The following is a 23,917-nucleotide window of genomic DNA, read 5'->3' as shown; positions in this document are numbered from 1 at the left end:
CCCAACCCCCCCTCGAGCGCGCACGCGCGCAAGAAAGTGCAACAACACTGACATTCACGATTCCCATTCATTACAACTATCTTCAAACCAAAAACAAATGGTGAAGAAAGCATGGGAGATAATGTCAAAAGCGCAACACTGACATTCACGATTCCCATTCATTAACTATCTTCAATCCAAAACAAATTGTGAAGAAAGCATGGAAGATAATGTCAAAAGCTAAAGAAGAAGAGGGGCTATTTATACAAATGTAATATCTCAAAGGCAATCACATATTATGTCTTAATTGTAAGAAAATCAGTTAATCAATAATAAATCAACCTTAAGACTTAAGACATAAATCAATCTTTATTATTGATATCACAAAAGATCAACACATAGATTATAGAATACTCAATTAATCGTAAAAGATTCTAAGAGAAACCTGATTTGATTATTGTCTTTGAATCTTAAGAAGTGGCAGTTTTTCCTTTTGGCACAGAGAGCGTAAGTCTTCCTTCCCCATAACGCACGCTTAATGACGACTAATAAATGGGTTAAGTTATGCAGATTACGTTTGGAAAGAGGACCTAGTCAATTTATATTAGTCTATTAGACCGGCCCATTAAAAACCTAATAAACCTTGAAGCTCATTACAGCCTCAAGCTCACACTAGTAGTAAAACCTTGATTATTCAAAATCAAGTATTTTGGGCAAATTCTGGAATGATCACATAAGCCCATTAGGACATCTCATTGAACTATATATTTGCCTGGTTTGATTAAATCAAAATATAATTCATGTTGGCCCATAATTAGGAAATTTTCTAACATTCTCCCACTTGGGCAACATGAATTGTTTTTGGTTTGTTTTAATAAAAGAAAATGATTTTTGACTCTGGGCAAACAAACATTTTATTTTAAAGTGGTCACTATTTTAAGAAAACGAATAGTCTAGAGATAACACTTCGACCAATAATCATGTCAATATGATTATCAATAATGAAACAAAACAATCTTTACATTTTATATCGACATAAAATCAATCCATGATTACAATTACTAATAACCAGATCACGTGGATTAGTAGTCTGGGAGTGTGGCAGGGATAACACTCAGCAAGTGATCAAAACAAAACATGTGTTATTCCCCTGTCAGTACTCTTTATGATCTCTCTACAATCTTTATGCTTCTTAGAAAAGCTAGATCTACAACTTCCAATGAAGCTAGTATGCTTCAACAATTATCTCCAAATATAAATATGAAACATACTCATACAATTGTCATTCTCAAGTAAAATCTTATTCTTGAGACACAATGCTGTATTATGTTGTCCACCATACCATATGTGCATATGTATATATACAAATAAGTATACTAGACACAATGATCATGATCATAATACGTTAACTTAATTGAAAATAAATGTCATTAGTTAACTACTTTACAACAAAGTCCCACTAACTTGGCACATCAAAAGACCTTATAACAACCATGTTCAATACATAACGTTTAAAAGAGAGACAAGTCTTAGTCCTCCAGTTAAGGGATCAGTCAACATAAATCCAGTACTAGTGTACTCTACAACAATCCTCAAATGTTAATATTAAACTGTCACGGTCACTTATTGTGAAAAGAAAACCATATGCATCTAAAGTGACAACAAAACACTTCCATACAGGAAAACAAGCTAACAACTCATATAAACAATGAGGTCAACAATCTTTAGTTCAACTTGTCACAATGTAAAATATCTTTCACATGCATGTGACATTATATAATAACAATACAAAAACAAATATGATATCCAGTTTATTACAAATACAAATGATATCATGTAATAGACTGAATAAAAACTCCTACTAACCAAATGCATCAAAACTCAAAACACATGTTATCACATGTATATAGTAGTTAACAGGTTTAACACTTTGGTTAATGAATTAGCCATAACAACTATATGGGCCAAAAATCGTATTATACCTAACAATGTCCAATAACAAAATAAACATGTTACGGCCCAAGGCCTTAGCCCAATTCTGGCTGGACCCACGCTTAAATCTAATTTGCGAATTGCCCTCTCCACGAGTTGGGCTACCCTGCAAATTAAGCTTGACTGGGTTCCGGCCCATCAGCCCACAACAGTCCGATAAACAGAGAATCAAAATCTAATTCTGCTTCCTCTTCTAGTAAGACCTATATTCTTGTTGAAATTGGTGAGCCTAATCCGATAAAGGCGAGGAATCATATCTCTGCCTGGAAGATAACTCCTCCAAAAATAGGACTTGAGATCTTTTTGGGATGGGAACCCTCAAGGTTCACTATATAAACATAGACAAACCCTCTCATAATGGTTCCCCTAAGCCTTAGCATTCCGTTGTAAAACCCTAGCATTATTCCATCCCAAGTCTCCACGACCTTTGCTATTTTCCTCGCAGGTCCATCAGGCTGCTAGTGACCCGCATCACTAGATTCGACCCCTTATTACCACTGTAGCATGTATTCAACCATAATCATAATTCTTGACCATATTTTTTTTTTTTTTTTTAAAGACATAAAATATATACAACCCTTCAAGAATTTATCTGAAACAGCCCTATAAGCCATTTAAAACATATACCAAAACTCATTAAACAATAAGACATTTGATTTAGTGAGCCCACCATTTCTAATTATCTCTCAAGAGATTAGAAATACCACATGTGAGCATAAAACAAATAGTCTTTAATAATAATAATAATAATAAAAACTCATAAGTTTCTTTAATACCACTCATTGATTTATATCTAGATTAAAGAAAATCTATCCAATATAGTCAACCAAAAGAAATTAAAAATCCTCCCAATGACCTAAAAAAATATGAGAGCATAATTCATTAGAGGACAAACATTTCTACAAGAAATATATACTCCTTATGTGAAGCTCATAGCTAGTAACCTAGCCATAAAACAATTTAATATGTTTTTTAATCTCTTTTAGCTTAAACACTCATCTATAACCAATGAGTATAACTTTAATAAGAGAAAACACAAGCTATCACGAATAATTACATTTCATAGAATACATATCAACAATATTTCATCATACCTTTAATAGTGCAACTATGACTCTCAGCCATCCCATTCTGTTTAGGTGTACAAGGCATAACAAAACCTTTTGCAACCAACTATATAAAAAAGAGTTCCATGTATGTCGCAATACTTGTTACCTAAAAATTTCTTTACAGATTTTAAAATCTTCAATTAATGCTTTAAACAAATATTTTGAAACTTTTCAAGACTCGTGTATATATATATATATAGAAAATACCTTCCCCTTAAATGAGATAAATAATTGTCAAGAATAAACTAAAGTTTTAGAAAAAGAAAACTCTTATATGCGGAAAATTTTCAATCTTGACAATTTTTAACTTCATTAAAACATGGTTCAAAATTACTAAAACAAGCATAAAGAAAATCTTCATCTTTCAATGACCAACATTTAAAAAAAAAAAAAAAAAAAAAAGGAATAGGAAAATTCATATTTTCTTGAACAAATACAGAGGTAGTCAAGGAAGAGATATTCAACTTTTGCATCAAGGAAGGAGATAAACAAATTAGACACTGCAAATAACCTTCCTTCAAACAAAAGTACACCATTTTATTCAAGGATTTCAATTTCAACAAATTATCCTTATTCACCTTACAAGTAAATTGAATCTATATAAAACTAAAAAAAACAAGGCTAATAAAAAAAAAAAAATTCACAATTTTATAACACTGTCTAAAAATTCTAATATCCCACTATCATAGATATCATCAATCAAAATGTCACTTCCCATGACTTGAGAAGGATCTAATGAGTCTTATTCTAAGGTCATTATCTAATTTGTAATCTATCCTAGGCAAGAGAACACCAAAACTCTTGTGATGACCTTTATGAGTTGAGACTCCAATAGATACACTGGCCGTCTTCTTGACACCCCAATTTATGTACTTCTTGATGAATTGGATAACTAAACATTTATAAACATTATTAATGACTTTAGAGCTTTGATCTTTCAGCTTTTTCCAAAACAAATCAAGCAAACCAATGAGACAAGGGTAATTAAGAGTCTCCTTAAGGACATTAATCTTCAACTCATCTTTAATCAATCCTCCTTCCCAGACAATATCATGTATCTTTTCATTCACATGAATAAAATGATACACTAATTGGACTAATTAAGGTTCATGTCCATTTGGTTCAAACTTATAACCACGAAGAGTCCTAATCATCCAATTCACCTTTTCTCTTTGATGGGTTGTTGTAATAGTCTTAGGTGTTCTTCTCATCAATGCCATGACTTCAAAGCCAATCAAAACTGATTTAATAGTGGAAAAAAGACAACTCATAAGGAATATCAAATCTATATTACCAACTCAAACCAACATCCATAGTCAAAGAATCAATGTTAACAATTAACAATATATTGTGAAATATATACAATACCATATACAGTAAAACCTCTCTATATAAGAATAAACTCTACATAGTCATAAAAAATTATAGTCTCAATTTGGGATAATTATAAATAAAAATAAACCACACATTGTAATAAGTTATAATTTTTCTAATTTCTGTCTTAAGGAAAGTTGCCTCCACATAGTAATAATTATCTGTATATTACCAAAAAATATATGTTATATTACATTAAAGGTTTAAGATGAAATAAAACATTTATCTAAAGTTGTTTAAGACAATAATTTATATTTTAGAGTTGTTACCACATCTTTTACATTACTAGTATGTAATAACTTGCTAGCATGGATACCTTCTTGAAGCCAAAATATGTTTAGCTTCTCAAGCATTTTAGAGCTTCATGGCACGAAACTTTTTATATTTCCGTACTATCATCCTTAAGATTACTTCTTTTATCTTCTTGTCTAATTGTAGCAATGTTTTCTTCTTCGGTTAAAGCATACACGATTTGTTGTTCATTTGGATGATCGAGAAAGACATTAATATCTATTCGATTAGTGTAGTGAAGTTGTTAAATCTAATCACTCAATTTTGCAATGACTCTTTTATTTTCCTTATCCACTTCATTTGTAACTTGCAATTCATCGAAATCGGAGGTCCTAATTTTGCAATACTTAAAACCATTGACAATTGTCTGTGGCTTCACATCAATTGCATTTATAGTTCCATCAATGTCACTTATCTTTGCTGGTTTCAAGACACGATCTTTTATCAATTTCAAAAGTAGGCAATTGAAACACTGAATTGAAATCATAATACTACTAAAATATGAATTGAAATCTTAATACTGTACTACTAAAACATGAATTAAAAAATAAGAAATCAAAACTATAATTTTTGTAACTAAACCTCCATTAAGTTATGACCTCCTCATAGTAATAAAATTAATTGGTCCCACCATTATGACTATAGAGAGGTTTTACTGTATATAAAACAACATCATAATATATAAAACTTTATTTAATAAATATATCCTGATGAGCATAAATAAAATAAGAATAAGTCATAAATATCACCATCACATTATTCTCGTGAGATCTCAAGTTGTAATATTGCAAATTTACCTTAAGGTGGGAAAATGCAACAAACAATTAAACCTCTAAATAAAACAATCAATAATAACGCTCAACTTTCGGATAATTCAATTCCTTTGGGAAGAAAAATTACTTTGGCGGTACACTACTATTGATTTATCTAAGGTTCCACTATATAAAATACGTAAGAACCCCTTTTTCGGTAGGATACAAATAAGAAATAATTTTCGAACAATGTGTCTAGCCTGGGTGTAGAGCTGGTCAAGGACTAGTCCCAAATGGGACCAGTCGCTCATGGGTCTGGCACCGGTCCCAGGCCCATGAGCAATATTAGGACCCGGACCGGTCCCTAGGACTGGTCCTATGGGCCCAAGACCGGTCCTATGGGCTTGGATAATTTCTTTTCCCCCCTGATCTTTTTTTATATTTTAGGGGCGAAATAAAATTTTATAGGGGGTTTTTAGTATTTTTTAGGAATAGATTAGTAAGTTTCTAAAAATTTAATTAATTTTAAAAATTAATTAATTAATAGTTAATTTTAATTTTTAACATAAATGTAATATTCACGTTTCACACATTCACGCTTCACAAATAAACAATTAAATAATTTTTTTTTATTAAATTATTCATCTTCATTGTCAACAATATTTACATCATTCAAATCTGTATTCCTAAAGAGTTCAAGTAGTTCGGGATCTTCAAGGTGCTATTGTAGTCTTCTTTCTACATGAGTCCAATCCCGTAAACACGTTATCACTTCAATCATCTCATCGGTTAAAAAACATCTTCTATCTTCAACAATCCAACCACTCGTTGAAAATGTTGACTCGGATGCAATTGTAGAAACCGGCACAGATAAAATGTCACGTGCCATTTGGGCTACAATGGGGAATCGACTTTCATGTTGGTTCCACCATTGAAGAATATCCATGTCATGTTGGTCCTTCATCGTCATAAAGGATAAGTCCACTTGTAGGTAGCGATTCAGCTCATTTGGTCTATGTATGTACAAGCTGGAGTTGCTACTTCCGCCACGTTCCACATACATCCACTTGCTCGATCCTTGACGGAGGGCTGCATCAAGGTCCTGATCCTCTCTCTTGAACGTTCCACTTCCACTTCCATTGTACCTGTTCTCATATAAAGAAAAAAGGCTATCCATTTTTTTTTTAAGTCAGTCAAATAAGACGTATAATCATGTCCTAAATGCTGGTCTAACTCAGTAATTATACAATTAACTACGTGTAATTTAAACCTAGGATCTAGAACAAGGCCTAATCCATATAAGAATGGAATATCTAACCAATATTTCTCATATTTTTCTTCCATCTTTAAAACAATTTCCCTTAAAACGTTATTATATCTATATTTAACAAAAGTTTTAGCAATTTGAAGTAAAATATCTAACACTAAATTAGTAGTCGGATAATAAATATCACTTAATGCATTAGTAGCATCATAAAGAATTTGAAGAAATGAATAAAAAAGTTCACAAACCGCCCAATCATCATAGTTGACAACTTTCTCTGGATAGTGCTTCCGGTTGACGAAATCTGTAATTTGTTTCGCAGTTGGCAAAGCTTTTTCCAACATCAAGTATGTGGAGTTCCAACGGATAGGCATGTTTGTACATAACTTCAAAGGTCGAACCGGTGGGTCCTCTTGCTTACAATATTTAACGTACTCCTGCCATCTTTTATTGCTACCGCAGACGATAAATCCGATAGCTCTGTGCATCCTCTCCATCTTCGAATGTATAGCATCTAAACCTGCTTTAACTATCAATTTGATGATGTGGTAAGCACATCTTTGATGAAAAAAATTTCCTTCACCACGCTGATCCAATCTCTTTTTAAATAAAGAGATTGTCGTGGTGTTAGCAGCTGCATTATCAAGCGTTAGCGCTACAACCCTATCAGTTAATAAATATTCTTGCAAAACTTCAAGAATTGTAAAATAAATAGTTTCAGCACTATGTTTTTCATATAATGGTTTAAAACCTATCAATTTTTGTTGTAAACCCCAATTATGATCTAAGAAATGTATTGTGACAGTTAAAAAATTGGTTTTTGATCTACAAGCCCATATGTCTGATGTAAGTGCAATAGATATATTCCTAAAATTTTGAAATTTGTTTTTAAGTTTATTATTTATTTTGTTATAAAGTTTTAGTATATCTCTTCTACTTGTACTTCTACTAACAGGGGTATATGCTGAAAAAAATGAAGTTTTAACCATATGAATAAAAAAAGGATTTTCAAATAAACAAATGGGAGAGTCTGTAGCAACTATGAATCTTGCTATTTCCTCTCGTGCAACATGTGTATTGTATTGCCATGTTGAGAGAGTTGAGGATTGTAGATTAAAATTAAGTTGAGTTTGAATTTGTCTACCTGATTCGCTTGAAGATGTATCCGGCAACTGCATTATTTGGGGGTGCTTCTTCTCCACGTGTCGTCGCATCGTAGAAGTCCCCTTCTCAGCGCCAATAATGGTTCTACAGAAATTACATATCTCACACGATTCTTTCCCCTCTCCATTTGTCTTTGGCCGTTTTGATTTGGTAAAGTGTCGCCATACATCGGACACGACCCTCTTTGACGGTCGAGGGGGTTAGGCTATGCCTGTGCCCGTTGACTCGCAGCTCGTATGTGTTTGGCTACACCTTGTCCCGACCGAATGTGGTTGTGGAATTGTAGCTACTGCCTCTGGAGGAAATGGTGAAAATGGATTGAACCCTTCCATTTCTTCAGTGGATGGAACGTAAAACTCATTTGATGATGATCCTCTGAATGCATCATTTCGGGAATCCATTATGAATTTATGATAAAATAATAAATAATTAAAATGAAAAGAAATTAAATAATAATATGAATAAGAGATGATATTGAAAAATAGAAAAATATAAATAGATAAATAATATGAGAAAAAGAAGTTTATTAGAGAAAAGTTATCTTTTTTTTTTTATAAATTTTGTAAAAAAATTTTAACCCCTATAATTTATGTTTATTTCAAAATTTATAGGGGGTTTTATGTAATTGTATAAGGGACTAAACCCCGAGCCTTGGAGGAGGGTCCAATGGAGGGACTAGGCCCTCCTCCTTAGGCTTGAGAGGACCAGTCCTAGGACCAAGTTTTTAGGCTGGGTCTTTGGACCCAGTCCCAAATACCCACCTCTACCTGGGTGTCTTCATTTTTATGTAACTTTGTTGATACCATTTGCATTCTACTTTAACAACTTCGCTTCACTACTATTCTCACTTCCTCTTCAAATAAGCCTTTCAAACTTAAAACCCCACTTCTTATGTTTTTACTTCCCAGTTAGGTTTGTCTGTTACCTCTTCTAGCAACCAGCAAGTAACACATGGCTATATAGTTAAGCCTCAGAACAACTCAGTCCAGTCATTTTTTCAGGTAAGTAAAAGCCCACGCTTGTAGTGACAGTACCTATTCTATGGTCTTTTTTTTTTTTTTTTTGGTTATTCTGTTTTAACAATATTGGGTCTCTGATACAATCCTGCATTAACTTTGTTGATTGAACCAGCTTTAATGTTTAATTAATATTTGCATGCAACTTTGAGCTTTACAGAGAGTGGATTTTCTTGAGTGAAGTTGAAAATTTACGGCTTAGAGAGAAGCAGAAGATGGAATAATCTAAAACAACGGTTATTGACATACAAAATCACCAAGTTACTCAACAAGCTGCTGGTTCAGGGATGAACCTGGCAATGGCACCAGCAGCTGAACTCAATTTACGGGATGGAGACGATGTGGGTCCTCCTAAGAAAGATGTTGGAAGTGGAAGTTGATGATGTTGAATTCCTCTATAATTTAACATCACTGTTTTTTAGTGTCTATATTTCTATCTTAATGTGCCAAATATTATGCATGCAATTGGATCAAGGTCGGATAAGATAACAGGAGTAATCTTCGTTTATTTTGTAAGATTCTGTTGTTAGGTATACAAGTAATAAAATATTACGGATATTTTTTATTGTAAACAGTGTTTACTGTTGGTAATATAGGGGGTAATCCGATATCCTTCCTCTGAGGTGTTATTAAAAGATTACCGGATAATCTAGGGTGCGTTTGGTTTATTATTTTGGATAGGATTTTGGGAATAATATTGGGTAGTTGAATAGGAGAGTATTACGAGGTAAAATTTAAAAATTTATGAAAAAAACCCATAGGTTTGCTAATTTAATTAAATACCCTAATATATAAAATGACAAAAACAATCCCACCACCCACAGTGCCAGATTTCGACCACACCGTTGGAATCTGGCCGAAAAATTGCGTTACGACACAGACCGGTCGGATCTATGTTGTAACGCGTCGATTTGGCTTTTTCCGGCTAGATCTACGGCCAAATGTGATCGTCGACGACCGCAAAGGTCCATCTTTGGTTGTCAACGACTGCCAAAGATATGGCCATCGTTTTTTGTCAACGATGGCCATTTCCTTGGTGAATAACCGGTCAGTTCTAGTCGTGGTGTAAGCCGTTATGACAGATTCCAGCTATCACTGACGGTGGTTGTCAGAATCTGGTAAGTATGGGTGGGTGGGGGTGTTTTTGCTAATTTTTGAACTTTTTTCTGGGGGTATTTAGTGAAATTAATAAACTTAAGGGGACTAAAAGTAATTAAAAAAATATACTAATATTTCTCAAATAATGTGCCAAACAATATTTGGGGAATAAGATTGAGAATATGGGTAGAAATATTGAACCAATCGCACCAATAATTTTTATACCTATTTTGTTTTTAATTAATTACTATTTCGGACACAAATGTTTACCAAATAACCTTTAGCCCAGCCCCGAGAATCTGAATATTTATTAATCTTGATCCCTTCTACTTATAATTTATAATAACTTATGACAAAATATTAATTATATTAGTCCAGATAAAAGATAAACTTGTCATGGGCCTCAAGTTTGTGACTATAAAAATAAACCCAGTCTATACTTTGTTGGGTTGGACTTCCCTGGGCCGTTTCGCCCCAAAGGCACTGAAATCACTATAGTTATGCTGTTGAAACACCGAAACCGAATCAAGGAGTTAAGTATTTCTAAATTGAGTCTTGAATTTAATTGGCTACTGATCTAAGTTGGCTTATAAATAAATGAGCCCAGCCTCTCTCCCTCAGAAAAAACCATCATCATTGCTTCGCCCTAAACCCCTATAATTTGGATGTCCAGTCTCCAAAACCCCCGCAAGCAAGCTCGACACTAACACTCAACACTGACATTTACATTTACAATTCGCATTCATTACAACCATCTTCAAGCAAACCAAAACATATGGTGAAGAAAGCATGGAGGATAATACCAAAACCATTACTCGAAACCATCTTAAACAATCATGCTCAACATCACCGCGTTCCTCAACCTCTCATCCTCCACGGCCCTCGTGGCGTCGGCAAAACCACAATATTTCTTGAACGTTAGTTTGATACCCACGCTTTCATTTCAGCCACATTTTCTTTTTTCTTTGTAAAATAACGCCTTCACTAACACAGTTTTTGCTTTTATTTTTGTTACCAGGGCTGCTTAAAGATTGGAACAAAGGACCTCATCTCACAGGCTACATAGACTTCGCTGAATCAATCAAAGATCACCATCCCCAGTACAACCAGTCTTTCCCTTGGTCCTCTTGGTCAAACTGTGATCCACCCTCTTTATCAAACTGTAAAACCCAGCTCGAGACATGCCTCGAATCAATGGCGCATAAGGGTATCAAATTGGGCACCATTAGTTCTCACCAAATATTCTCCACTCTCAACAAGTGGCACGGACTCAATACTGCCCTTCGGAGGATACTTCATAGTAAAAGCAAAAGTGTGAAAAATGTGGTTTCTGATAAGGTTTCAGGGTCTGTATTATGGGAGCGAGCGGTTTTCGCACTATCTGCTCGATTAAATGCCGAAGAGATTGATGGACTTTTGGAGTTGAGAGAGAAGAGTAAGAGTTTGTCGGTTGAAGAGGAGGCATATTTTAGAGAGGCGCTTGTGGCGTTGAAATTGGCTAAGGAGGTGATAAAGATGCAGCAAGAGTGGAGAGCTAATGCTATTGCTCATTTGAATAGAAGTGGTGGCTTTTCGAGGTCTTTGGCCAATTCTTGTACTGATTGGCCTTATTTGTTGATCGAGTTATTATCACAAGCTGCGGAGACTGATCATTTTCAGGTAATTGTTTACAGATTTCAAGTATTTTGCTTAGAACTTTGGTGTGTAATCGTTAAAAGTGAAAATTCGGTCAAGAACTTATCATTTCTCCGTTTAGTATCAAACCCATTTCCTTAAATTGGAGCAATGTGTTTCGTTGTTTTGTTCAGTGTGCTAATGGTTGCGTTAAGAATCAGGTTTTTTATGATGCCAAGCTCATATTCTTCAATTTGTATATGCTAGTATTTTTATTTTTGTTTTTAATTTCTATTAGTTGCCCATGACTGTTATGGAAAATAGGTTGGAAGATATATCTACACATGAGGTATATCTATGAAGAATTTATCACTGAGGTCTAATAGTGGTGTTTTACTTGATGGATTTATTTTCAATTGTTTGGGCAGCCAAAGCTGGTTATAAACAATATTGACGTGCTTCGGAATGCAATTTTAACGGATGATTCAACAGTCTGTGCATCAATGTATCATGACAGTCTGATATGGAGAATAATTGCCTTGGGTGTGAATGAGCGTTGCTTCCCTGTCATACTTGTTACTTCAGATAGGTTAGGTCCTTCTCCATGGCATCTGAATTATTTTTTGTGCAAAACTTAAACTGAAATCAAGGTTTGGTCTTTTTGTCATCAATATTTCATGCATTTTGCATGGTAGAATGTATTTTGTATTCCTCATTAATTTTACAAGAGCTATACATTTGGCATTGACACTAGCAGTGATTGTTCTTATTATCTTACATTTTGAGATTCCATGGAACTTTTTGTGAATCTTTAATTTGTTTCTAATAAATAAGTTACATTCAGCTACTATTCGTACAAGGCCTACTTGGATTTTGGATTTGTGGACATATTCATTTCTCGTGAGGTACTCATACTAAACTTATACGACTCTCTTTTCCTCTTTCTCTCCAATGTTTCAGTGTGGGCATGCATGTATATGTGTGGGTTCTCTTATTGGAGTCTATTCTTTATGAAGAAAGTATTGTAACTAATATTTATTAGTACTAGAAAAATCTGCTTTTGAGCAGTTCTCAATTTTTATTTTTCTTTGTCCCTGGATAAATCCCTATCTTCAAAGTCTGCTATGCTAGTTTACCTCTCCATTTGTACCATGTGACATGAACTATTGCCCCAGTTTTGAGAGCAAGGCAGGATTATTATTTTTGTCCTTTCAGAATTTGCATTCCTTGAGTTCATGAACCTGTTTATAAAATACATGTTCTTATTTGATCTGTTTTGTCAGTGTATTGTTGAGTTTTTGTTTCACTTTTTGGGTCTTTGATGTTTTCTACTTAGATGAATGTGTATATGTTTCAACGATTTTGGTGTGTCACTTGTTTCCTTTCTCTCTATTGTTATTTCTTTTCTGCAGACATTTGGGTGGACTTCACAGGAAGCTAAAATGCACATGGTTACAGATTACTTCAGCCAGTCAGAGGTAAGTGACATTACTGATCTTATGTTGAACATTTTTTTATGAAAGAGAAAACAGTAAATGAGACACTGCTACACTTAGGAAAACCAAAGCCAACCCTCTTGGGGGGAGTAGCATCTTGGGGTGCGTTTGGTTTATTATTTTGGATAGGATTTTGGGAATAATATTGGGTAGTTGAATAGGGGAGTATTACGAGGTAAAATTTAAAAATTTCTAAAAAACCCCCTAGGTTTGCTAATTTAATTAAACACCCCAATATATAAAAATTGTGTAAAATGACAAAAACACCCTCACCACCTGCAGTGCCAGATTCCGGCCACCACCGTCGGAATCTGGCCGGAAAATTGCGTTACACACAAACCGGTCGGATCTGTGTTGTAACGCGTCGATATGGCCTTTTCCGGCCAGATCCACCACGGATTTAGCCGGAAAATGCCAGATCTACGACCAGATGTGGCCGTCGACTGCCGCAAAGGTATGGCCATCGTTGTCAGTCAACGATGGCCATTTCTTTGGCCATCGCTGACAGTCAGATCGGTGAATAACCGGCCATTTCCGGTCGTGGTGTAAGCTGTTGTGACAGATTTCAGCTACCACCGACGGTAGTTGTCGGAATCTGGCAAGTATGGGTGGGTGGAGGTGTTTTTGCTAATTTTTAAACTTTTTTTTCTGGGGGTATTTAATGAAATTAATAAACTTAAGGGATCTAAAAGTAATTAAAAAAAATACACTAATATTTCTCAAATAATGTGCCAAACAATATTTGGGGAATAGGATTGGGAATATGGGTAGAAATATTGAACCAAACGCACCCTTGGATTTTTGGAATTCTTTAGATTTTTTAACAATGTCTTTTTTTAATGTAGTGGACCATGATTATTGAGGTTCTTGGGCCAAACCCTCGCCATCTATTCGAGCTTTATGCACTCAAGCAAAGCAATTATTACCAGAAGTAAGAATGATTCAGTGTTTATTTGCTCTATTGTTATGTATACATATATGTAAATGCTATTTTGACTTCCTGAGGTAGCATGTGGTGTACCTAGGTAATCACGATTAAAGAAATCAAATTTGTTACATTGGTGTCAAAAAAATTCTGTGTCATTTCCCTCTCCAGGTTGTAATGATAATAAGTGTTACTAATATCTGTTAAAATCAGAGAATATAAGTTTCTTGTGGAATGGCAACATGATATATAAAGCATTAATTTTAATGACTTCAGTAATATTCATTCAAAACTAATGCTGCATATGCAATTATTTGTTATCCTTTCAATTGTAGGGTGATGGAAGACAAATCTAGTACATTTGAGGACATTGTAGATGCCTATTTAGCCTACTTGCAAGTAAGTATAACTATGATCTTATTGTTATCTTCTTGATCCAAACATTAAAATTCTGAAATTGGTATTTCATAAGATAAAGGTCATTAATGGTAACCTTCAGCATGTAGTGTGAATTTATGTTGTCTATTGCTGGGGTTATCTAAACATAACTATTTCTTTGTGAATCCTATTACAATCTGTATTTATTATTTATATGTTGCGTGTATAATTTGTGAAGCAATGCCAATGTTGAGTTACTTGTTGATTTATTTTCTTAGTTCTTTGCATGTGCACCTTATACTGCCCTCACTTTTTCTTCTTATACTTCATTTTAGGTTACTGTGGTGAATCCTGCCATGCATAAAGCTTTGCTGTTCCTCCAAAAGTTTGCTGATGATGCAAAAAGTGGAAGAATTCCAAAAGACAGATTACGCTTTGGAGCTCCTTGGAGGCATCCTCCTCAAACAGATGACACTACTGTGTTGAAGGAGTGGGCTAAGATTCAACTAATGGATTTTGTTCAGTCTCTTGTTCGTGTAGAATTTGGGGTAACTTTTTTCACTTGTGCTTTTTCAATGTTTTGATTGATCCTTTCTATTATGCCATGGAAATACTTGGTTTCAATTGTTATTTACTTTTGAGAACCCAGTTTTGCACTTCTAGTTTTCTCTGCTTTCATGGTTTCAGTCATGGTAACTTTTTTTCTGTATACAATAAAGGTGTCCCAGTAATAATCTGCCTTTTCTGAATTTGACAAAATTGTCTGGGCGGGAAGTTTGAAACCTCTGCCAGGCACTTTTCTGTCAAAGTCAGTTCATCTGGAATCATGTTTGCCTTTACCGGGTATAAATGATATATTGGAGGTGCTGACTGTCTGAAAAAAAATCCTATAAAAAAAGTCTTAACTGAAAAATAAATTTAAAAAAATATGGAATTCCTTGATTAGGGATTAATGATTCATTAAGTTTCCATGCTGTGGCTACCACTGTTTTATAATTTCTTTGTCGTATTTGGTACAGATTAACTATCTAGCTGACTGTAGCCTTGAGATCTTGGATGACCCTGCTGCTGTTGCAATGTTGGAGGTATGTTTCTTGTTATATTTGGGATGGAGGAGATCTCGTTGTGTATGTCATTTTTCCTGGTTTAAATCATCTTTGATTCGGTCTTACTCCCCTGTCTACATCCTAGTTCTTCAAAATACTTACTTATGGCAAAGTGAATTCACTTGTTTCTCATTCATGTCTATTCCCAGGTTGGTTTGCTCTATGCTCAGAGGGATCCATCCTTCATGCGTCCCATTTCTAGAGGTATTCAGAGGTGTCTTGTGAGATGGTAAGCTCTATTGTCTTTTATTGGATTGCTTAGAAATGAACATGGGGGTATCATATGCTTTACATGTGAGGAATTCGGGTTGCAGGCTTGTCCAGGAGCAAATGCAATTGAGTTTCTGGAACCTGCTACAGTTTCTCTGGCAGCGCACTATACGTGGCCGCAGTTATCGCCATTTGATGCTACAGGATAGAACATAAGAGTATGTGTGGTACATAAATAATTTACTTATTCTTTGTTAATTTAAGTTTCTTGGGCAGCTAATTCTCACTCATTCCACCATGTAAGGTTTTTTCGCTCTCTCAGAATTATATGAGATGGGCAGTTAGAACTTAGAATCATATGGGTTAATTTCAAACTTAAACAAAATGCACAAGTTTGGTATGCTAATTTGTTCTTTGTTTATTTAAAAGTTTCTTTGCATTGACACAATTATATGATATACCTTTTAGGCTTACTTTGGCATAGCCATGCACATTCAGTGAGGCAGTTCTCTCTTCAAAGTTACTTGATTTAGTAAGTTTATGGATGTTGTTATTTGATGTTTCTAGTGTGGCACATTAGATGATTTCTTTTTTGGTCACTTCAGTATCAAATCTTAAGCTTAATTTACTGCATTTGAAATGTTCTTCAATTTTGCACCATCACTTGTTCTTGTCGGTTCTATTGGTTTGATCACTAATACTTTTGGCAATTCTTACAGAATGCAGACATTGGTGAAACCTACAATGGCCGATTCTTCTAGGAATGTTGAAGGACTGTAAGGTTTTTCCTTCTTTTGCATAGATTTCTGATATGTTGCGTTCATCCAATTATTGTGATTCACCATCTTTTTAGAAGCATATAATAAAAAGCTTTCTTGTTATAATTATGGAATTTGTTGTATATTTCCGACTGCCGAGCATGTCTTTATTTTCAGCTTCCTGCTACAAGGACACAATATATAAATATGCTGATGTTGGATTCTTGATATTGTAGGTTGTCCTGACTCCTGGAGCAAACTTATTTTTGAGTGATATAAAGATCCTACTAACCAAGATAATTTTACCATTCACAGAAGAGTTTTTGGTGTATAATAAGGTGAGAGTTAGTGATTGCCATTTCCATGAAATGATCAAGGATCTTATTTAACGTTAATTTTTCCCAAGTTAGCCACTTCTTTAACACTAATCATTTCAATCCACTCTATCAAAGAAGATATAGATGGTATAGACTATAGAAGCATGTACTTCTCACGGAAATGTATCATGTCATTCTTGTATCTCCACGAAGTAAAATATTCAGATGTGGTCTTGGCTTAGGGCCCTCATATGTATATTACTAAAATAATATTAAAATAAAAATGCGATCATATTTATTACTGCTGCAGCTTGGATTACTGTAGAGGGGAGTTTCCATTTATCAGAGTAATACTCCAAATCTAGTATTGCATTTGGTGTGTTTGTTCCAACCCGTCTCAGCATTTCATGTTAAGTGATGCTGAAACTTGTATTACATTCAGATTATAATAATCTGATGCCTAATTGAGAAGATTGTATGGGTTCAGCAAGACACCTGTAATGGGGTCCCAAAGGTCCAAAGTCCACGAAACCATGTTATAATTCATCATTGCACATTGCTGCTTCTCATTTAATTGCTACTTTTAACCAAAAGGAAAAGTATTTTTTGAGCTCTATCATGATTTGTAACCACCATCAAACCGGTAACAATGATTTTGCCTTGTTAGGTTGACTAGAGTTTGGGATTCGTTATTAAATGTGTTGTCTTTCTGAGTTCTTATTAAGGAGACGGCGTGATGCATTCAGATTTCCACAGGAATTTCCCTCTTATTAAAAGTTTCTTAATCTACCTAACTGGGACAACTTCATCTCTGAATAGCCGGGTATCACGGCTTTTGAAACAGCATATCGAGTAATTATTCGCAATCTATCACCTTTTCTATCAATTGTAAGAGTAGCTTTTGTAGCCTTTTTCCTTCTGGTCTAGAAAGTGTTTTCATGTAACATGAAAGAGTTTACACATTGATTAAGTAAAAACACTCGTATCATCCTAAAGCTTTATACACAGCTTGTTCAAGCACAAGGCATTAACTAATACGGTTTCCAACTTTGCCGATGACCCAACTCTTATCAAAATAAATTTTGGAAATGTATGATAATCTTTAATCTCAGTGCTTTATAGTTCTACTGAAACTTGAATATTCAAAAGGAAAAGAAACGAGTAAACATGTATCTGAACAGAGATTTTGCGTCAATGATTGTAAAGTGCACAGGGCGACTGAAATAATCCCGCCCCATATATTCGAACAATGTGCCTGGGTATCTTCATTTTTATGTAACTTTGTTGATACTATTTTCATTATACATTAACAACTTCGCTTCACTACTATTCTCACTTCCTCTTTAAATAAGCCTTTCAAACTTAAAACCCCACTTCTTGTTGTTTACTTCCCAGTTAGATTTTTCTGTTACCTCTTCTAGCAACCAGCAAGTAACATATGGCTACATAGTTAAGCCTCAGAACAACTCAGTCCAGTCGTTTTTCCAGGTAAGTAAAAGCTACCTACTCTATGGTCTTTTTCTTTTTTCTGGTTATCTGTTTTAACAATATCGGGTCTCTGATATAATCCTGTGTTAACTTTGTTGAAGCAACTTTAATGTTTAATTAATATTTGCATGCAACTTTGAGCTTTCCAGAGAGTGGATTTTCTTGAGTGAAGTTGAAAATGAACGGCTTAGAGAGAAGCAGAAGATGGAATAATCTAAAACAACGGTTAGGATTTAATGGTATGGGGTGTTGTGGAGCCATCTGGAGTCGACCGAGAATTCAAACCATCACCGATATCATACAACAAGAAGAAACTGGTATTGACATACAAAATCAAGAAGTTTCTCAACAACCAACTCCAGCTGCTGGTTCAGGGATGAACCTGGCAATGGCACTAGCAGCTGAACGCAATTTACGGGATGGAGACAATGTGGGTCCTCCTAAGAAAGAAGCTGGAACTGTGAAGTCGTTGATGATGTTGATTGAAGAAACGGACGGTGATGATTGGAAGAAGAGAAAGAGTGACCTGGGAGGAGTAGAAGCTGGTAAATTAGGCGGAGGGAGTGATTGGGTGTGTTGTGTGTGCATGGAGAGAAATAAAGGTGCAGCTTTTATTCCATGTGGACACACTTTTTGCAGGGTATGTTCAAGGGAATTGTGGCTGAATCGAGGCTCTTGTCCCATCTGCAACCGTTCGATTCTGGAGATCCTTGATATTTTTTAGATGATCTTTCTCCTTTGTTTATTGCTACATATATTCTTTTCATTAAATGAGAAATGAAAATCAAAGACAAATGCATAAACTATAATCCTTTTAATAATAATCTATTAGTATAATCAAATAATTATTTTATTTTGATTGAGTCAATTTAATCTAATTTACAAATGAGTAATGTTACATTCACAGTTTCTTCTCACAATTCTGATATGACAGCTTATAATTAATCAATTATAATTTATTAGATGGAACTTAAATGGGACTCATTATAAACTGACCAATTATGAGTTACCATGTTAGGTTGCGAATGTAGAATTTTCCTTTATTAATTTGAATGATTTTTTGAAGACAAATTTTACGGGGAGAAAATGATTAAAGTAATCAGTAATCAAAGAGATACAAATTTACCAAGTGAAAATGAATTCTTTTCCATTTCGTGTAAAGCTTTACTCGGGCCGATGGGCTTGTGGTGGACTGTGGCTGTTCATCATGAAGTCCAAAGAGTAGCCCACAATGAGAAAAAGCAGTAGAAGGTAATAATGTCAAAATATATAAGAGGGTAATTGAGGTGGTATTTATTTACCAGGACTAGAGGGAGGGAAAGAGCGAGGTATTTTCTAATTTTGAGAAATCACAGATATATGTTTGACTATCCAAATTATTCAAACAAGACTTTGAAGATATAAGGAAGAACAGGATTTACTGTTTTTTTTTTTTCCAAATCAAAATTCTACCCCAATTAGTATACACTGTTTGAATGAAAAACAGACTGGATTTTATATTTTATATTTTAATACAGAAGCTTCCGTGAAGAAGGGGAGTCTAATTAATGAAAAATATGCTCAAAATCTTTTCTCAAATTACATAATCATTTTATGCATGACCAATTCAAAGTATATCTAATGTTTTTCACATGGTATAATATTTTTAATTAATCATTTCAAGTTTAGGTATTCAGGAGTTGATGGATGATGATTGAACACTGCTAGTGCTAGTCATAAAGAAAGAAAATGTTACTTGAAAGTTTTTACTGCCATCAAACATTCAATTTGTGTCTACATACATAGATGGATCTGATCTTCCTTAGTATTTGATGGAAAAAGCAAAAACGAACATTGTTTTGCAGAAAAAACTTTGATTAGTCACGCCACAATTCTTACTAATAAAACTTGGTTTTGAAAACTAGATCGGTAATAGTAATTAGGAAGAAAATTTTGAAAGGGAAGTTGTTAGGACCAAAAACACCATTGCAAATCTAATTTGCGTAGTCAGAAATGTGGTTATATTTCATTTTCGGAGAATTCTATTTTGACAAGAAATATTTAAAACTAAAATAAATCTTATCATTTCCCATTGAAACTATTTTGGATTTTTGGTCCCCTACCATCCACATTCATTTCATTGTGTTCAGTCAATTCATTTTACTCTTAGATTTATGAGCAATCCATGCTTGGAAAAAAAATAATTCAAATGAAAATACTAAGAACAAAATATAAATGAAAATTGTCATGCCCATATATTATAGTTGGGCTAATTTCCACCATAACAATTCTCATATATATCTTCTTGTATGAAATTGATTGGAAATTTCCTTTTAAAATAAATTTGGTCCCCTATCTTGAATGCTAATTTGTCTCCATGAGTTAAATACTATGAAAATGAACATTTAGAATGGACCAATCACAAACGTACAATTAAATGTTTCAATTAGCAATAAAATTTATTGTTTGATTTTCCTTGTTGGGCCCAAACTCAATTAGGGAGTAAAATGGTATGCAATGGTAAAATTGTCAAAGTAAGAAAGCCAGTAGTCCACCTTCAACCAGAATAAAACAACGTTTGACAAACAAGTCTTCACACATTTTTCTTCCTCTTCTCGATAGCAGTCGAACAAATAGTAACCACAAATATATCCCATATTTTTTTTTTAGCTTTCTTTTGAACTTATCTCATAAGAGTTTGAGTCAAAAGGTCTCTACACAAACCACCACCATAAGTTAAATTCAGAAGCCGCCTCGAAATTTATATAAATAAGTTTTTGAGTTTTGGTTTTGCACATCAAGTGAAACCTACCTAGTTTTAATTAATATATTTCATGTTATTTAGTCATTATCTTCATTTTATCACTACAAAAGAGAAGATTTTAGTCATATAATAAATAAAAAACAAAATATTGAGATAATTTTGTAATTGAACATTATTGTTTTTTATTACGCTAATTAAGGTTGAGGGCATATTGTAGTGTTTTGGTCAAAAATTCATGCGTGGTACCTCAAGAGACGCAACATTCAATACCTAATTAACCTTTAAAAAAATTAAGGTCTTACTTATACCTACCACCTAATTTCACATGCTCAAATTTTAATACACATGAAGCTTAATTATAAATATTCAGCATTTCATTGAATATTCAAATGTAAATAATCATTTTACTTTGGCTAAAGGATTTTCACAACTTCATCTTTGAAAAAAAAAACAACAAAAAGAAACGTGTTTTTGCTGTCTTATAAACTTGTATTCAAAAACCTCCAATAGTAATAATTAAAGATTTCTATAAAAAGGAAAAGGGTTATGAAAGAAAATTTTGATTTGGATTGCATTAGCAAAGAAGAAAGATTTTTACCCTAGCAATTTCTTCTATATAATTGAAACGTTTATTTTTACCTACAATTCACGATCGTGGGGCCATTTTCTATGAGGAAATGAAATATGGGTGTGGGAGTGGCTCCCTCTCACCAACCCTATTTAAAGTAAGGGACTGTTGGGGCCTTCTAAAGGATAGAGATGCCCTTCAAGATTAGGTCACTTCAATTACTTCCATTAATAAAAAAATAGTATGGGTTTAGGTATCTAATTATTTACGTAATTACTTACAGTTACAGTGAAGTGGATAGTGAGAGGATCCTAACTGAATCATTTCACCTTTACTTGCAAACATTAACTGTCTTCCACTAGCGCCCCATTTGACAAATAAAATAAAATAATTAAAAAAATTCAACGTCATTAAGTCAAAAGACGATAATTTTCCACTTCTTTTACCAAATTTCAAAAAAAAAAAAAAGAAAAAGGTTTGAGCAATTAAGCATTATTTATATGCAATAAAGGTTGATTTGAATAATTGGATGGTCGTATTAGTGAAGTTATTAAAAAATGGGGATATGGTGACAGTCAGTGAAAGATGAGTGGTAGAAAAAAATGGTGTTGGGAAATGGTAAGACCAAATAGGTGGAACTGACTCAACTTATACATTTATTTTATTCAAAAATGCTTTCTTTTTCACTTTCTATACGTTTAATTATTTAAAATTAAAATATTAGTGCTTCATGTTCTTTGTAGTCCCCCACGATGTCGACCATTTTTATCGTCTTTATTGGGGTACTACACTCTCTTTCCTCATTAGTCTTAATAAAAATGGATGATACTGATTTTAGACACTAACAATTTATATGCGTTATGTATTAAAAGAGTTTTAAAAATTACATGTGATGAATCTATAAGATTTAAGTATAATACTGATATTATATATATTACAGAAAACATAAATAATAGACTGATAAGAGAAGTTTTTATAGTGGTAAACTGCTAATAATAAAGACTATTAATTAATTTCTACTATTATTTTATTGTTCTCTAACTATTTCTATGATATTATCCATAAGATATACAAAGATGAGGAAATACTTTGCTTTACAGAGAGAAAGAATGAAACTCAAATATATGACTAATTCTCATATGCCCAACCTCTCCTTTTCGTGAAGAAAGTGTCAATTTATACACCTTTTAGGTCAATATAATAAGTGTTTTATAAGTTGTCTTGACACATAAAAAGCTCTCATATGTTCTTCTCTTAAAATAAGATATGATTGATATAAGATATCTTTGAGGCAGTATAGGCTTGACAGGAAGTATAATTTATCTTTTAAACACTTATTAAACTAACATCAGCGTGACTTTTTAGACATGATATAAATATTGATTGCTTGATAGGGAGTTAACTCAACATTTGTGTTCTAAACAGTTATAGCTTTAATATTTCTTTTGATCAAGAGACGCTTCCTTTATTACTACATGAATAATGCTACAGTTATCGAAGTAGTGCACCGAATTCATACACCGAATGACGTAATAAAATCCTGATCATTAATTAATTTTAACTAAATATTAATAAACGATCATGATTTTATCACGTAATTCGGTGCATAAAATCGGTTCACAAATCATTTCCGATTATCTACATTAATTTCCCAAACCCGGTTAAAGAAAGGGTAGTATGGTAATTAAGTACAGACATGGGTCTGACTCATGTCAGGAAGTGGAAGGTCTGTTTGAGCAGACATCATTTGCTTGCGGTCTCAATAGTTTCTCGTTCACCATTGCAATTTACAACATATCATTAAAAAGAAATGGTAAATTATAAGATATAGTATCAAGTTCATCATCCTTATTATATAATATATGAAATACTTTACCATGAGGAATAAGCTATTATTTTATGATGCTGAAATTGTTCATATTAATAATAATAGGAATTTTCAACAGTGAGGGTAAAGGGCAAGTTCTGGGGAACTTCCAATAATATCAGTGTCACAATAGCCAAACAAATTCAAGAAATGGCGCATGTGGCAGCAACAGTTGGGTCAAATTTGCCAAGAAAGACGGTAGCCTCCAAAATGGGCCCAATCCCACTAGAGTGGATGACGATTGATGAATATTGGTTCAACAAGGCGACGCCACAACATGAGTCTTACTACGAATCTAAGTAAATATATTTGTAATTTTAAATTAATTCTTTAGCCCCACCGGCCACCACAACAATTATTTGTGCCCTCATTACTACTTGAAGTCCCTATAAATACCACCCCAACCTC

General features: G+C 33.8%; 2 protein-coding genes across 5 annotated transcripts; both read left to right on the top strand.

Moving 5' to 3' along the window:
- The first annotated feature begins 10,770 nt into the window (after nt 1–10,770).
- Nucleotides 10,771–17,127, top strand: LOC116120300. Of its 3 annotated transcripts, none has more exons than XM_031406260.1 (13): nt 10,771–10,956; nt 11,058–11,698; nt 12,082–12,242; nt 12,498–12,558; nt 13,066–13,131; nt 13,995–14,080; nt 14,410–14,473; nt 14,788–15,000; nt 15,472–15,537; nt 15,708–15,787; nt 15,873–15,986; nt 16,237–16,549; nt 16,763–17,127. In XM_031406260.1, the coding sequence occupies exons 1-11, from the start codon at nt 10,815–10,817 to the stop codon at nt 15,982–15,984; spliced, it is 1,692 nt and encodes a 563-aa protein (XP_031262120.1). In that variant the 5' UTR covers nt 10,771–10,814; the 3' UTR covers nt 15,985–15,986; nt 16,237–16,549; nt 16,763–17,127. The 3 variants fall into 3 exon arrangements, with proteins under 3 accessions (XP_031262120.1, XP_031262121.1, XP_031262119.1); XM_031406261.1 differs by having other exon boundaries at nt 10,815–10,956; nt 16,237–16,544; XM_031406259.1 differs by having other exon boundaries at nt 10,815–10,956; nt 15,873–15,995.
- Nucleotides 17,128–18,118: 991 nt separating this feature from the next.
- Nucleotides 18,119–19,125, top strand: LOC116120403 (nuclear factor 7, ovary-like). 2 transcript variants are annotated; one of them, XM_031406360.1, is made up of 2 exons: nt 18,119–18,323; nt 18,474–19,125. In XM_031406360.1, the coding sequence occupies exon 2, from the start codon at nt 18,510–18,512 to the stop codon at nt 19,053–19,055; it is 546 nt and encodes a 181-aa protein (XP_031262220.1). In that variant the 5' UTR covers nt 18,119–18,323; nt 18,474–18,509; the 3' UTR covers nt 19,056–19,125. The 2 variants fall into 2 exon arrangements, with proteins under 2 accessions (XP_031262220.1, XP_031262219.1); XM_031406359.1 differs by having other exon boundaries at nt 18,119–18,331; nt 18,481–19,125.
- Nucleotides 19,126–23,917: the final 4,792 nt, after the last annotated feature.

Source organism: Pistacia vera, unplaced genomic scaffold, assembly GCF_008641045.1.
Source record: "Pistacia vera cultivar Batoury unplaced genomic scaffold, PisVer_v2 Contig93, whole genome shotgun sequence".
In the NCBI taxonomy this organism is placed as follows: Eukaryota; Viridiplantae; Streptophyta; class Magnoliopsida; order Sapindales; family Anacardiaceae; genus Pistacia; species Pistacia vera.
This window is presented reverse-complemented; position numbering and strand designations above follow the sequence as displayed.

What these genes read in the sequence shown, in the direction of transcription:
- LOC116120300 (XM_031406260.1), top strand. Translation starts at nt 10,815, where the DNA reads ATGGTGAAGAAAGCATGGAGGATAATACCAAAACCATTACTCGAAACC. An exon ending in TTGTTCGTGTAGAATTTGGG is followed by an intron (nt 15,001 to 15,471) that starts GTAACTTTTTTC and finishes TATTTGGTACAG; the next exon opens with ATTAACTATCTAGCTGACTG. An exon ending in CTGCTGTTGCAATGTTGGAG is followed by an intron (nt 15,538 to 15,707) that starts GTATGTTTCTTG and finishes GTCTATTCCCAG; the next exon opens with GTTGGTTTGCTCTATGCTCA.
- LOC116120403 (XM_031406360.1), top strand. Translation starts at nt 18,510, where the DNA reads ATGAACGGCTTAGAGAGAAGCAGAAGATGGAATAATCTAAAACAACGG.